Source organism: Chamaea fasciata, unplaced genomic scaffold, assembly GCF_029207755.1.
Source record: "Chamaea fasciata isolate MVZ Bird 193981 ecotype frontalis unplaced genomic scaffold, bChaFas1.0.hap1 SCAF_30, whole genome shotgun sequence".
NCBI classification, from domain to species: Eukaryota; Metazoa; Chordata; class Aves; order Passeriformes; family Sylviidae; genus Chamaea; species Chamaea fasciata.
Window position 1 is genome coordinate 235,903 of NW_027094115.1, and position 15,428 is coordinate 251,330.

The window sequence follows — 15,428 nt, forward strand, 5'->3', positions numbered from 1 at the left end:
TAATCAGGGCTGGAAAAGTGGGAAAACTCATTTTTTTGTCCTCTCAGATTCCATGGAAAACCCAAATCCTCCCAGCCCAGCCTGTTCCCAGAGTTCAGGGTGAGAAAAGATCTGGAATTCACGGATGCACCAAAACTCCCTCATCCTAAAAGGACAATTCCTCGTTTTTTCAGTGCCGGGAAAAGAGGCAAAACTCCTTTTTCTTCCACGGATAAGCCAACCTGCTCCCAGCGTTCAGGCCGGGAAAAATCTGGGATTAACCGCTGGATTCACACTCCGGGAAGTTCAGTTTGAGGGGCAGATGGGGACCAAAGGCTGGGATTTATTCCCGTGAATCATCCCCAGCTGCAGGAAAACCAGAGCTGAGGGCTCAGCAAAACCCTCGGAGGGGAAGCTCGGCCCCGGAAGCGCAGTGGGAAAAAGGGAATTGGGAAGTTCCTGCAGAGATGGGGAAACTGGGGGCTTCAAAAGGGACGGAGGGAGGGGGAGAGCCCAGTCCTGCAAGCCTGGAAAGCTTCCGGCGGGAGAGGACCTGCAATCCCAGCCCCAGGGACACCCTCCGCATCCCACACGCTCCAATCTCCCGACTCCCCAGGAGAAGCTGCTTTTCCTGCCGCCAGATTTCCCCGGAATGTTTTGGGCTGGGAGGGATTTTAAAGATCCTAAAAACCATCGAGCTTCCACCAGCCCAGCTTCCAACCCGGTGACAAACTTCCCAGGGAAGCCGCTTTTCCTGGTGCCACATTTCCCAGGAAGGCTGCTTCTCCCGGCTCCTGATTTCCCAGGAAAGTTGCTTTTCCTGGTGTCTAACTTCCGGAGAAAGCTGCTACTCCTGGCGCCAAATTTCCCAGGAAAAGCTGCCCAATTTCCCAGGAAAAGCTGCCCAATTTCCCAGGAGAAGCTGCCCAAATTTCCCAGGAAAAGCTGCCCAAATTTCCCAGGAGAAGCTGCCCAATTTCCCAGGAGAAGCTGCCCAATTTCCCAGGAGAAGCTGCCCAAATTTCCCAGGAGAAGCTGCCCAATTTCCCAGGAGAAGCTGCCCAAATTTCCCAGGAAAAGCTGCCCAATTTCCCAGGAGAAGCTGCCCAAATTTCCCAGGAGAAGCTGCCCAATTTCCCAGGAGAAGCTGCTTTTCCCGTTACCCAATTTCCTGAGAAAGCTGCTGTTCCTGGCCCCAAATTTCCCAGGAAAGCTGCTGTTCCTGGTGCCAAATTTCCACAGAAATCTGCTTTTCCTGCCGCCTGGTTTCCCAGGAGAGTTTTGGGCTGGGAGGGATTCTGAAGACCCCAAACCCATGGAGCTTCCCCTGGCCTTGGGCACTGCCGGGGCCGCCGGGGCAGCCACGGCTGCTCTGGGAATTCCAGCCCGCCCTCATTCCTCCCCCAAATCCCCGACAATCCCCAAATCCCCGGCGGCAGCCATTCCCTCCATCCCTCCTCCCAGCCCCTCCGCAGCTCTCCGGGACAGAGGCCCCGGCAAAGGGCTCCGAGGGGCGGTTTTTCGGGAGCAAACCTCGTCGGCCGCGAAGGGTTTGGGTTTGAGGGCGGGCACGTGAACCTCCTCGTATCCCTTGCGCTGCCTGCGGAAGGATCCGTCCGGGAGCTGGCACCTCTTGTTGGCCATGAAGTGACTGCCCTGGGCAAACACCAGGTCCTCCAAATCCAGCACCTGCCGGGGCGCCAGCGCCTGCCAACACCGGGAGCGGGGAGAAGGGAAAATGGGCATCGCGCCTGCCGGCCTCGGAAGGGAAAGCTGCCGATTCCGGGTGGGAATCCAACCGCCCTGCGGGCTCTCCCTGCCAAGGGGGCTCCAAAAAGCCTCTCTGGGGCGGCTGGGGAGAAAAATCCCAGGGGTTTACCTCCCCTCCCTGGTCCAGATCCATGGATTCCAGGTCGGTGTCCATGCGGGACTGCCGCACGCGCTCCCGCCGGGAGCGTTCCTCCTGCGGGGGAAAATCGGGATTCAGCCTCGGGGAAGAGGCTCAGCTCCATCCCCGGGCTGCCAGCTGCTCCCGTTCCCTCCGTTTCTTTGGGAATAAACCAGGAACAGCCCTTTTGGACTGTTCTGTGGGATCTGGGGCCATTTCAGGGCGGTTTGGGGCGGGATTGGCCTGCCAGAGCAGCCCCTGGGAAAGCAGAAGCGGCCACGGCGCCGCCGCTTCCCGCGGATTCCGGGGGGGGAATTCCGGCGCCCGTTTGCCACCCAAAGCCGGATCCCACAGAGGCCCCAAACCCCGCGGAGCTGCCTGACCCGGATCAGATCCTCTTTCTCCGTCTCGTGGAGCTGGTAGAGGAACTTGGAGAGCTCGGGGTCGGCCTCCATCTTCCCCATGATCCGCTCCTTCTCCGCCTCGCTCTGCGCGCTGGCCAGCAAGGTGCAGTACAGGACTGGGGGGAACGGGAAAATCAGGGGGAATCCACGGCAGAACAGCCACAGGGCGCCCGCGTCCCACGGGGGCACGTCATTCCTGGCTGCCCCGCTGCCACCGGCCGGGAAATGCCAACAACTCCCACCATCCCTGGGGGCTGGGGAACGGTTAGGGACAGAAATCCCAACAATACTATAAAATCCCATGAAAATCCCATCAAAATCCCATCAAAATCCCATTATTCCCAGGGTTTCGATGTCCTGTGGGTGCAGCTCCTTCTCCTTGGAGCTCCTCGGCTCCCCCGCCGCCACCAGCTGAGAAATCCCAAAAATTCCCATCATCCCTGGGGTTTGAGGAATGGATAGGGACAGGAAATGCCAACAATTCTCATCATCCCTGGGGTCTGGGGAATGGTTAGGGACAAGAAATCCCATGAAAATCCCATGAAAATCCCATGAAAATCCCATGAAAATCCCATGAAAATCCCATCAACATCCCATTATTCCCAGGGTTTCCACGTCCCGAGGGCGCAGCCCCTCCCTGGAGCTCCTCGGCTCGCCGCCATCACCCGGGAATCCCCAACGCCCCCCGCGGTTCCGGGAATCCGGGGAAGGCCCCGGCGGGGCGGCAGGGCGCGGCGCTCACTCATCATGCGGTGCTGCCGCAGGACCTTGATGAAGTCGAAGGTGTTGAAGCCCAGCAGCAGCACCAGCTGGTTCTCGCACTCCCGGTCGTCGCTGGCCGTCTGGGGAGGAAAAACGCGGAATTTTCACACCCGGCAGAGCCGGAATTCCTTCTTTTCCGTGGGGAAGGGGGGGGGGGGGGGGGGGGGGGAAATGTGGGAAACAAGGCTGGAAGCTAAAAAAAAAAACCACCCCAAATCTGGGAGCAGCAAAAACAATCCCAAAAATTCCTGTTTTCACCCCAAAAACACGGGAATGGGGCAGGAAACGCCCCATGGAGGTGGTGACAAATGGAAAAACAATCCCAAAAATTCCTGTTTTCACCCCAAAAACACGGGAATGGGGAGGGGAACGCCCCATGGATGACGATTTCCCAGGAAAAATCACCACAAACCCCCTTCAGGAAACCACCGGGAATTCCCAACCCCAAATTCCCATCAAACCTGAGGGAACACCGGGGACGGGTTTGGAGCGGAATTCCCGCTTTGCAGCGGGAGCATTCCCGCAGAGCCGGGGCACGCGGAGGCCACGGACCTTGAGGATCTCCAGGACCTCGTCGGCCTTCTTCTGCGACACGATGGCGTCGTCGTAGAAGCGGCTGAGCTGCCGCTGCAGCCAGAAGGCGTCGATGTCCCGGGGGTGCAGGTCCTTCTTCTTGGAGCTCATCAGCTCCCCCGCCGCCACCAGCTGCGAAACGCCAACGGTTCCCAGCGTGTCTTGGCGTTCGGGGGACGTTTCCCCCATCAAAATCCCAAAAAATCCCATCAAAATCCCATCAAAACCCCACTATCCCCAGGGTTTTGATGTCCCGTGGGTGCAGCTCCTCCTCCTTGGAGCTCCTCGGCTCCCCTGCTGCCATCAGCTGGGAAATCCCAACAATTCCCATCATTCCTGGGGTTTGGGGAATGGTTAGGGACACGAAATCCCAAAAAATCCCAAAAATTCCCTTAAAAATCCCATGATTTTCCACGGTTTGGGGTTTGGAGCCGGGCTTAGGGGTGGCACGGGAATATTCGGGGACAAAACCCGGGAAAATCCCAAAACTCCCAGGAATTTTCACCTGCCACAGGAACACTGAGGCAAACCCCCCAGATCCCCGCCGCGTTTGTGCCCAGAATTCCCGAAATTCCCCGGAGAAATCCCCAGAATTCCCGAAATTCCCCGGAGAAATCCCCGACTCACGTTGGCCGAGAGCGTGCAGCGAACCACGGCCTCGTCGCCCTCCAGGTCGTCGTCCGAGGCCTCGTCCCGAACCTCGCCGTAAATGTCCTCGTCCCCCTCCTGCGGGGACGCGCCCCGGGGCTAGTGCCCGACTCCCCCCAAAAACCCCGCTTTCCCGTCCAAAAACCCCGCTTTCCATCCAAAAACCCCGCTTTCCATCCAAAAACCCCGCTTTCCCGTCCAAAAACCCCGCTTTCCATCCAAAAACCCCGCTTTCCATCCAAAAACCCCGCTTTCCATCCAAAAACCCCGCTTTCCATCCAAAAACCCCGCTTTCCATCCAAAAACCCCACTTTCCATCCAAAAACCCCGCTTTCCATCCAAAAACCCCGCTTTCCATCCAAAAACCCCGCTTTCCATCCAAAAACCCCGCTTTCCCGTCCAAAAACCCCGCTTTCCATCCAAAAACCCCGCTTTCCATCCAAAAACCCCGCTTTCCATCCAAAAACCCCGCTTTCCATCCAAAAACCCCGCTTTCCATCCAAAAACCCCGCTTTCCATCCAAAAATCCCGTTTTCCATCCAAAAATCCCGTTTTCCATCCAAAAATCCCGCTTTACCCCGCTTTTCCCATCCAAAAATCCCGTTTTTACCCCGCTTTTCTCCCACAAAACCCCGTTTCCCATCCAAAAATCCCGTTTTTACCCCGCTTTTCCTTCCTAAAACCCCCTTTTCATCCCTCTTTTCCTTCCCATTTTTAGCCCTTCTCCCCCCACAAGATCCCATTTTTTTGCCCCAACCCCCCGTTTTTACCCCTTTCCCACCCCAAAATCCCTTTTTTTTCCCTTTCCTCCCAAACTCTCCAGTTTCCCCATGGAATATTTTGGGGTTTCCACGCAAAAATCCCCTTTTTTTCCCTAAAAAATCCCATTTCTATTCCCTTTTCCCCCTCTTCTCCCCCATTCCCTGCCAATCCCCATCCCAGGGCAGGTTTCCAGGCACTTCCCAATCCCATTTCTCCTCCCGGTTTTCCCCACAGGATCCCAAACGTTCCCAGCTGCTCCCCCGGGGATTGGGGCGCCCCGAGATTATCGGGAGGAGGCACAAATCCCCCTTTTTCCGGGAAAAACGGGATGGAGGGAAACGGGATAAAGGAATGTGGGGTAAAGGGTGTCCAAGGAGGAAAACGGGATAAAGGGAAATGGGATAAAAGGAAACGGGAAAAAGGAAAATGGGATAAAGGGAAACGAAATCAAAAAATGGGATGAATGTGGTACCATAAGGAAAACGGGATGAAGGAAAACGGGATAAAGGAATGCGGGATAAAGGGAAATGGGATGAAGGAAAACGGGAGAAAAGAAAATGGGATAAAAATGGTCCCATGAGGAAAATGGGATTAAGGAACGTGGGATAAAGGGAAATGGGATAAATGGGAAGCCAGGACGAAAATGGGAGAGAGAAAAATGGAATCCACGGAGACCCGTACGGAGAACGGGAGAGAGGGAAACGGGCTAAAGATGGTTCCGTGAGAAGAACGGGAGAAAGGAAAACGAGACTGAGGAAAACGAGGTGAAGAAAAAGGGGAAGAGCGCGGTGCCGTGAAAACCACGAGACACGGGCAAACGGGCCAGAGGAAAGCGGGAAAAACGGGATCCCGCGTGGAGAACGGGCCTGAGGGAGGCAGGACGGAGCCGGCCGGGAGGAAAAGCGGGAGAGCGGGACAGCGGGGCCAGCCCCACCTCCTCATCAGACTCGAACTGCACGTTCACGCCGTAGGTCTCGTCGATGTTGTCATCTGCAGGGAAACAGGGCGTGGAAATCACCGGGAATCCCCGGGAATTCCCCAGGAACTCATCAGGAATCCGTCAGGAATTCCCCAGGAATTCACCAGGAACTCATCAGGAATCCGTCAGGAATTCCCCAGGAATTCACCAGGAACTCATCAGGAATCCGTCAGGAATTCCCCAGGAATTCCCCAGGAACTCATCAGGAATCCGTCAGGAATTCCCCAGGAATTCACCAGGAACTCATCAGGAATCCGTCAGGAATTCCCCAGGAATTCACCAGGAACTCATCAGGAATCCGTCAGGAATTCACCAGGAACTCATCAGGAATCCATCAGGAATTCACCAGGAATAATCCTGGAACTCACCAGGAATTCATCAGGAATTAACAGGAATAACCCTGGAATTCACCAGGAATTCATCAGGAATTAACAGGAATAACCCTGGAATTCACCAGGAATTCACCGGGAATTCAGCAGGAATTAACAGGAATAATCCTGGAATTACCAGGAATTCAAAGGAATAAACCCAGAATTCACCAAGAATTCCCAGAAATTCACCACGAATTACCAGGAATTCACCAGGAATTAACAGGAATAATCCTGGAATTCCCAGGAGTTCCCAGGAATTCACCGGGAATTAACAGGAATTCACCAGGAATCAACAGGAATAATCCTGGAATTCGCAGGAATTCCCCAGGAATTCGCTGGGAATTACCAGGAATAACTCTGGAATTCCCAGAGCCACACCCCAAACCCACAAGGCCAGCTTCTTTTGGGGCTGGGAAACCATTCCCGGCAGGATTCTCCGCGTGCCCGGGGCTCCCTGCCGGTCCCATGGGGTTCCAGGAGGAAAACAGGACAGAGGAAAATGGGAATGTCCAAAAAAATCCCAAAATAACCCCTCAAACATTCTGAAAAATCAAAAATATCCCCCCCAAAAATCCCCCAAATAAGCTGGGAAAAAAAAAAAACACAAAACAAAACAAAGAAAAAGCTGAAAAATCCTGAAAATGTCCGGAAAAAATTAAAAAAAAAAAAAAAAAGAAAAAAAGAAAAAATCCTGGGAAATGAAAAAGGTGAAAAAATATCCCATGAAAAAATAATGAAATATTAAAAAAAATAATCATGAAAAATCTTGGGGAAAAAAAAATCCAAAAAAATTCCTGAAACAATTAAAAAAAAAAATCCGGAAAAAAATCCCCCCCAAAAAATAACTTTAAAAATCGCCAAAAATTAAAAAAAAAAAAATCAGAAAAAAATCACTAAAAAGAAAAAAAATTCAGAAAAAACCCAGAAAAAATCGCTAAAAAAAAAAAATCCAGAAAAAATCAGAAAAAAATGCCCCAAAATTCCAAAAACATTCAAAAAAAAAATCCAAAAAAATTCGCCAAAAATAAAAAAATAAATTAGCTGAAAATCCCAAAAAATCCAAAATAAAAAAACCCCAAAAAACAAAAAAAAATTCCCAAAAAATTCCAAAAAATCCCCCAAGAAATCAAAATTCAAAAAAAATGCCCCCCAAAAATCCAAAAAAATCCCCCAAAATTCCAAAAACATTAAAAAAAAGATCCAAAAAAATCTGCCAAAAATCCAAAAAAAATTAGCTGAAAATCCCCCCAAAATTAAAAAAAAACTCCCCAAAAATAAAAAAAAGTCCCAAAAAATCACCCCAAAAAATAAAAAAAAAAAACCTCCCCAAAAAATTTCAAAAAATCCCCCCAAAAATCAAACCAAAAAAATCTCCCAAAATTCCAACAACTCCCCCCAAAAATCCCGACCCCCCCCCCGAAGCGCCCCGCGGGCGCCGCAGGCCGCACCCATGTTCTGGATGTCCTTGTCCCCGCCGTAGTCGGTGATCTTCTTGCCCAGGTTGACCAGCACGTGGTAGCGCGTGTCGTCGGCGGGGCCCAGCAGCAGCTCCACCTCCTTGCGCCGCTCCTTGTCGCGCAGCTTCTCGTTCTTCAGCACGGCCAGCACCTCGTCCGCCGCCCCGCACAGGATGTCCCGCGGCTGCCGCACGCGCCGGGCTCTCATCCCGCGCGGGGATTCCCACCCCGGACACAGGATTCCCACCCCGGGCACGGCATTCCCACCCCGGGCACGGGATTCCCACCCCGGGCACGGCATTCCCACCCCGGACACGGCATTCCCACCCCGGACACGGCATTCCCATCCTGGACAGGGAATTCTCATCCCACACAGGGAATTCCCAGCCGGGACAGGGATTCCCATCCCGAGGGTTTGTGAGGTCTCTGAGAACCAAAAGGTGGCTCCGAGTGGGAAGGGCACCAAAAGGGGGGAAATGCGTCCATGGAAAGCCGAGGAAAAGCGCCCACGAGGGAAATGGGACATTCCTGGATTCCTGGGAGTGCCCAAGGCCAGGCTGGAGCGGCCCGGGACACTGGGAGCCACGGTGGGAACGGGGGAATGTTGGGGTCCCTTCCAACCCAACCCATCCCGGGATTCCACGTGCAGGTTTGGATGGGATTTTGAGAAGGAATTCCTGGCTGGGATGGAATTCCCAGAGAAGCTGCGGCTGCCCCTGGAAGCGTCCCAGGCCAGGCTGGATGGCGTGGGACAGCGGGAATGGCCCGTGCCCGGTGGTGGGGCTGGATTCCCCCGGCCCCAGGGGCGATGCCCGCCTCACCTGGTCGCCCAGGGCAGCCTGGATGAAGCTGAGCAGGACCTCGTAGGTCTCGCGCGTCTCCTTGGTCTTGGGTTTGTAGATGATGCCGACCATCTCGTCGATGCCCTCGGAGAGCAGCGTGTAGCCCTTCATCTTGTTGATGTCGTGCCGGTCCTCGTCCCGCTTCCTCCTCCTGGGGACACCGGGAAAAACGGCAATCGGGAGGGCTGATGGCCAGCAGGGGCGGGGGGCACCCCGACACCGTCCTGGGCACTGCTCCGGCCACACCGCGAGTGGGGCAGGCCAGAGCGGACACTGGGGGCTGTGTCCAGCTCAGGATGGACACCGAGGGCTGTGTCCAGTTCAGGATGGACACCGAGGGCTGTGTCCAGCTCAGGATGGACATTGAGGGCTGTGTCCAGTTCAGGATGGACACCGAGGGCTGTGTCCAGTTCAGGATGGACACCGAGGGCTGCGTCCAGCTCAGGATGGACATTGAGGGCTGCGTCCAGCTCAGGATGGACACCGAGGGCTGCGTCCAGCTCAGGATGGACACCGAGGGCTGCGTCCAGCTCAGGATGGACATTGAGGGCTGTGTCCAGCTCAGGATGGACACCGAGGGCTGCGTCCAGCTCAGGATGGACACCGAGGGCTGTGTCCAGCTCAGGATGGACACCGAGGGCTGTGTCCAGCTCAGGATGGACACCGAGGGCTGTGTCCAGTTCAGGATGGACATTGAGGGCTGTGTCCAGCTCAGGATGGACACCGAGGGCTGTGTCCAGTTCAGGATGGACACCGAGGGCTGTGTCCAGTTCAGGATGGACACCGAGGGCTGTGTCCAGTTCAGGATGGACATTGAGGGCTGTGTCCAGTTCAGGATGGACATTGAGGGCTGTGTCCAGCTCAGGATGGACACCGAGGGCTGTGTCCAGTTCAGGATGGACATTGAGGGCTGTGTCCAGTTCAGGATGGACACCGAGGGCTGCGTCCAGTTCAGGATGGACACCGAGGGCTGCGTCCAGTTCAGGATGGACACCAAGGGCTGTGTCCAGTTCAGGATGGACATTGAGGGCTGTGTCCAGTTCAGGATGGACATTGAGGGCTGTGTCCAGCTCAGGATGGACATTGAGGGCTGTGTCCAGCTCAGGATGGACATTGAGGGCTGTGTCCAGCTCAGGATGGACATTGAGGGCTGTGTCCAGCTCAGGATGGACATTGAGGGCTGTGTCCAGTTCAGGATGGACACCGAGGGCTGTGTCCAGCTCAGGATGGACACCGAGGGCTGTGTCCAGTTCAGGATGGACACCGAGGGCTGTGTCCAGTTCAGGATGGACACCGAGGGCTGTGTCCAGCTCAGGATGGACACCGAGGGCTGTGTCCAGTTCAGGATGGACACCGAGGGCTGTGTCCAGTTCAGGATGGACACCGAGGGCTGTGTCCAGCTGTGGCCCCTCAGTTTGGGATGGACATTGAGACCCCCGAGCACACCCAGAGGAGGCCACGAGGTTGATGAGGGGCCGGGAACACAAACCCCGTGAGGAACGGCGGAGGGAGCTGGGGTGTTTATCCTGGAGAAAAGGAGACTCAGGGGTGAGCTGATCACTCCCAGAGGTGACCTGATCACTCCCAGAGGTCACCTGATCACTCCCAGGGGTGACCTGATCACTCTCAGGGGTGACCTGATCACTCCCAGGGGTGACCTGATCACTCCCAGAGGTCACCTGATCACTCCCAGGGGTGACCTGACCACTCCCCACAACCCCTGAGAGGTGGCCGTGCTCAGCTGGGGCTGCTCTCTTTCTCCAGGCAGTAACTGACAGAACGAGAGGACACAAGCCGTGCCGAGGGAAATTTCGGTTGGATATCAGGAAAAGTTTTTGACAGAAAGAGTGATAAAATCCTGGAACTGTCAGCCCGGGGAGGAGGTGGGGTCACCATCCCTGGAGGTGTTTAAGGAAAGGCTGGATGCGGCACTCGGGGCCAGGGTTTAGTTGAGGTGTCGGGGCTGGGTTGGACTTGATGAGCTTGGAGGTCTCTTCCAACCTGGTGATTCTGGGAATTCTGGGAATTCTGGGAATCAGAGGCCCAAACCCAGCTCTTTCCAGACCCCTTTATTCCCAAAACAAAGCGGGGAAATTGGTTTGGTTTTGTTCCTCACAATGATTTTTCCCAGTGTCGGCAGCTCTGAGCTGGGTGGGTTTGGGGCTGCACCTCCAAATATTCCCAAAAATCTTGAATTGGAAAAGGGAAAGCTCCAAGGAGAGCTCAGAGCCCTTTGCCAGAGCCCAAAGGGGCTCCAGGAGAGCTGGAGGGAATGGCTTCCCACCAGGGAAATGGGGATGGCGGTGGGATTTGGGGGAGGAATGAGGGCGGGCTGGAATTCCCAGAGCAGCCGTGGCTGCCCCGGCGGCCCCGGCAGTGCCCAAGGCCAGGGGAAGCTCCATGGGTTTGGGGTCTTCAGAATCCCTCCCAGCCCAAAACTCTCCTGGGAAACCAGGCAGCAGGAAAAGCAGATTTCTGTGGAAATTTGGCACCAGGAGCAGCAGCTTTCCTGGGAAATTTGGGGCCAGGAACAGCAGCTTTCTCAGGAAATTGGGTAACGGGAAAAGCAGCTTCTCCTGGGAAATTTACCACCAGGAAGAGCAGCTTTGCTGGGAAACCAGGAGCCAGGAATAGCAGCTCTCCTGGGAAATTTAACACCAGGAAAAGCCTCTTTCTTTGGAAACTGGGCACCAGGAAAAGCGGATTTCTGGGGAAATGAGGAACTGGGAAAGGCGACTTTCCCGGGATATCTGCAGCCTGGGAGTCTGGCTGAGCTTGTCCAGGAAAAGGAACTGGAAAAAGGGACAACAGGGACACCAGAAAAAGCAACTTTTGTGGGAAATTAGAAGCCAGGAAAAGCAGCTTTCCTAGGAAACTGGGCAGCAGAACCCACAGCTTTTTTGGCAAATCAGGCACCAGCCAAAGCAGCTTTGCCAGGACGTGGTACCCAAAGAGAAGCCGTCACACAGATCCCCCCAACCTCTCCCACCTCCCCCTGAGACTTCCCAGGGAGAATTCCCAGTTTGTGCGCTCACTTGGCCCTTCTCTCCTCCTGCATCTGGGGCTTGGTCCTCTGCGCCTTGTCCCCCATGCGTGTCCCCTCGAGCTTCCCCACCAGGGACAGCACCTCCCCCGTGGGCTCGTCGCGCCGCGTGCGGTCGATCAGCGAGCGGTCGGCCTGCAGCACCAGGTTCGAGTTCTGGGGGGAAAAAAACGGGGAAAACGGGACGTGAGGTCAGGGGGGCGGCCACGGGAATGGGGATGGGGGGGTGGATTGGGGGGGGGAAGGCACAGGGGGCTCAGAATTGGGCTGGGGAATCCTGAAATGGGGCTGGGGGATCCCAGAATGGGGCTGGGGGATCCCAGAATGGGGCTGGGGGATCCCAGAATGGGGCTGGGGGATCCTGAAATGGGGCTGGGGGATCCTGAAATGGGGCTGGGGGATCCCAGAATGGGGCTGGGGGATCCCAGAATGGGGCTGGGACGAGTCCAGGGGTCCCAAAATTGAACTGGGGAATTCCAGAATGGGGCTGGGGACTCAAACTGGGGCTGGGACGAGTCGAAGGGGTCCCAAAATGGAACTGGGGAACCCTAGAATGGGGCTGGGGGTGCTTAGTTGGGGTGGGAGAAGGCACAGGGATCTCAAAATGGGGCCGGGGAATCCCAGAATGGGGCTAAAGTATCCAGAAACGGGACTGGGGGTCCTATGATGGGGTTTGGGGCGGTCAGGGAGGTCCTAAAATGGGGCTGAGGGTCCCAAAGTGGGGTTGGGGGAAGTCCGGGGGTCCCAAAGTGGGGCTGGGGGGCCCCGGGGTGTCCAAAACGGGGACCAGGGGTGTCCAAATGGGACTGGGGCGGGTCAGGGGGTCCCGAACTGGGCCTGAGGGATCCCCGTGGGGCTGAGGCTCCGGAAATGGGTCCCCAAATCGGGGCGGAGGGAGCTAACGGCACCGGGATGGGCTCACGGTAACGGGGGGGAGGGGGTTCAGGGCACCGGGCCCGCACTCACCGCCTTGTACTCATACTGCAGGCTACGGGCGGTCACGTCCGCCATGGCTGCACCGGGAGCGGGGCCGGGAGCAGGAACAGGAACGGGAGCGGGGCCGGGAGCGGGGCCGGGAACGGGAGCGGGAACGGGCCCTGACGAGGCCGCGCCGCAGCCGCACCGGAAGCGCCCACAGCAGAATTTCCGGGTCAGGCGGAAATGGCGGCGCGAACCGGAGGTGCGCCTGATGCGGGGAGAAAGGCCCCGCCCATTGCGCCTTCTGATTAGTTGGTGCCCGCTAAATCCCGCCTCCCACTCCGAGAGCTGCCTGTGATTGGCCGGGCTGCCAGCCCGCCACGCTTTGATTGACGTTTGAGCGCCTGAGGGTTCGAACGCGGCGGGGCGGGGTAGGGGGCGGAGCCAGCACGAAGTCCGAGGCTTCCTATTGGTTGTTTATGCGAAAGCCACGCCACGCTTCAGACCACGCCCCTTTCCGGTGAGGCCACACGTGGTGCCCAAAGGGGGGCTCTGGTCACCCCCCGGTTGTCCCCAAGGGCCACCCTGTGCCCCAAGAGGGGCTCCGGACACCCCCAACTTGTCCTCACTGGGCATTGGGGGGGTCCCTGGGCATCGAGGGGTACCCGGGCACTGTGGGGTCCCTGGGCATTGGGGGGTCTCTGGGCATTTGGGGGGCCCTGGGCATTTTGGGGGTCTCTGGGCATTGAGAGGTACCCGGGCACTGTGGGGTCTCTGGGTATCAAGGGGTCCCTTGGGCACTGTGGGGTCCCTGGGAATTGGGGGGGGGGTCTATGGGCATTGAAAGGTCTCTGAGCATTGGGGGGTCCCTGAATGTTGAGGGGTACCCGGGCATGGGGGGGTCTCCGGGTATCGGGGGTCCCTGGACATTGGGGGGGTCCCAGGGCATCGGGGGGTCCCAGAGTGCCCACCCAGTGTTGTGTCCCCGGGCATTTCGGGGTGACGGGTGACAGGGGACGCGGGCAGAGCCTCCCGGTCCCCGGTGTCACCTCGGCGCTGGCTTTGGGGACAGCTCGGTGCCATCTGCCGGGTGCGCTGCCCGCTGCGCGTGCCCTCGTTATCTCTGCCCCGTTAATTAGTGGAGCGTGGTGCCAGCGCCGGGAGAGTGCCCGCCGGCCGTGCCAGCTCGGCCGTGCCCAGCAGGGATGGCACCACGTGTCCCTTGTCCTGTCCCTGGAGGTGACCCGCCTGTGCTGGGGCACACCTGGCCTTCGTCCTCGTCCTCTCCTTCTTCGTCCTCGCCAGGACAGGGACCCTGGGCAGGGATCCTGCGAAGGGATCCTGGGAAGGGATCCTGGGAAGGGATACTGGGAAAGGATCCTGGGAAGGGATACTGGGAAAGGATCCTGGGAAGGGATCCTGGGAAGGGATCCTGGGAAGGGATCCTGGGAAAGGATCCTGGGAAGGGATCCTGGGAAAGGATCCTGGAAGGGATCCTGGGCAGGGATCCCCAGGCAAGGATTCCCGGACAGGATTCCCAGTCAAATCCCCTGGTCCGGTGTTCCAGGCAGGGACCCCAGAAAGGATTCCTGCTCAGGGACCCCAGGAAGGGATCCCGGGAAAGTAGCCTGGGCTGGGAGCCAGGGACATCCCCTGCTCAGGATCCCGGGAATGGATCCCAGACAGGGATCCCGGGCAGGATTCCCAGGAACAGATCCCAGAAACGGCACCGGGGATGGCACTGGGAGTGGCGCTGTGGTAGCACTGGGATGGCACTGGGGACGGCACCGGGGACCTGAAGGAAAATAACGGAACTGGGATTGGTGAAACTGGGCTGAACAGCGCTGAGCTGAGCTGAACTAGGATGGGCCGAGCCTGGTTAAGCTGGGCTGAACCGAGCCAAACTGGGGCGGGTAAAACCAGGCTGAGCTGAGCCGAGCCAGGCCAGCGGGCTGGGCTGAGCCTGGTTAAACCAAGCTGGGCTGAGCCAAGCCAGGTTAGGGAGGTCTGAAGCGGGCCTTAGTCCAACCAGGACGCTCTGAACTGGGCCGAGCCTGGTTAAGCCTAGCCTGGCCAGTGGGGCTTAACGGGGCTGAGCCCAACCGGGACACCCCGAACTGGGCCGAGCCTGGTTGAGCCAAGCCAGGCCAGTGGGGCTGAACTGGGTAGACTGGTTCTAGATCCGACCCAAACAGAGCCGAGCTGTGCTGGCCTGAGCCTGGTTGAGCCAACTGGTTCCAGTAAAACCCGACTGGTTCCGAGCCATTCTGAGCCAAGCTGCTCCGAGCGGCCGCGCTTCCGACTGGACCGGGGGCCCATCTGACCCGAGCGCTTCTGACCCGACCCGAGCGGTTCCGACCCGACCCGAGCGGTTCCGATCTGACCCGAGCGGTTCCGATCTGACCCGAGCGGTTCCAATCCGACCCGAGCGGTTCCGACCCGACCCGAGCGGTTCCAATCCGACCCGAGCGGTTCCGACCCGACCCGAGCGGTTCCGATCCGATCAGACCCGCCGGGAGCGGACCCGAGCGCTTCCGACTTGACCCGACCCGACCCGAGCGGTTCCGATCTGACCCGGCCCGACCCGCGCCCCCCTCCCCTGAGGGGGGCCCGTGACGTCACGGCGGGGCGGGGCCGCGCGGAGCCGCGCGGCGCGCTCCCGCCGCCGCCCCTCACGGCCGCTCCCGCCTCCCGCGCCCCGGCCGGGCCCCCCCGCGCCCCCCGCCCCGCTCCGCCGCCTCCCTCCGCCGCCCCGCCCGCGCCCCGCCGGGCCCCCGCCTCCCGCCGCCGCCTCCCGCCGCC

General features: G+C 57.8%; 1 protein-coding gene across 1 annotated transcript in view; it reads right to left on the reverse strand.

Moving 5' to 3' along the window:
• The window catches only part of SNRNP200 (small nuclear ribonucleoprotein U5 subunit 200), a 48,909-nt gene extending 35,943 nt beyond the window's left edge, over nt 1-12,966 (reverse strand). Inside the window, exons 1-11 of the mRNA XM_066206088.1 lie at nt 12,675-12,966; nt 11,701-11,864; nt 8,645-8,816; nt 7,815-8,007; nt 5,951-6,006; nt 4,234-4,332; nt 3,586-3,738; nt 3,014-3,113; nt 2,251-2,387; nt 1,859-1,942; nt 1,513-1,686 (exon numbers count right to left, since the gene is read on the reverse strand). Of these exons, the coding sequence (XP_066062185.1) occupies nt 1,513-1,686; nt 1,859-1,942; nt 2,251-2,387; nt 3,014-3,113; nt 3,586-3,738; nt 4,234-4,332; nt 5,951-6,006; nt 7,815-8,007; nt 8,645-8,816; nt 11,701-11,864; nt 12,675-12,719 (1,377 nt within the window). The 5' untranslated portion in view covers nt 12,720-12,966. The remainder of the gene's footprint in view (nt 1-1,512; nt 1,687-1,858; nt 1,943-2,250; nt 2,388-3,013; nt 3,114-3,585; nt 3,739-4,233; nt 4,333-5,950; nt 6,007-7,814; nt 8,008-8,644; nt 8,817-11,700; nt 11,865-12,674) is intronic.
• Between the last annotated feature and the right edge of the window lie 2,462 nt (nt 12,967-15,428).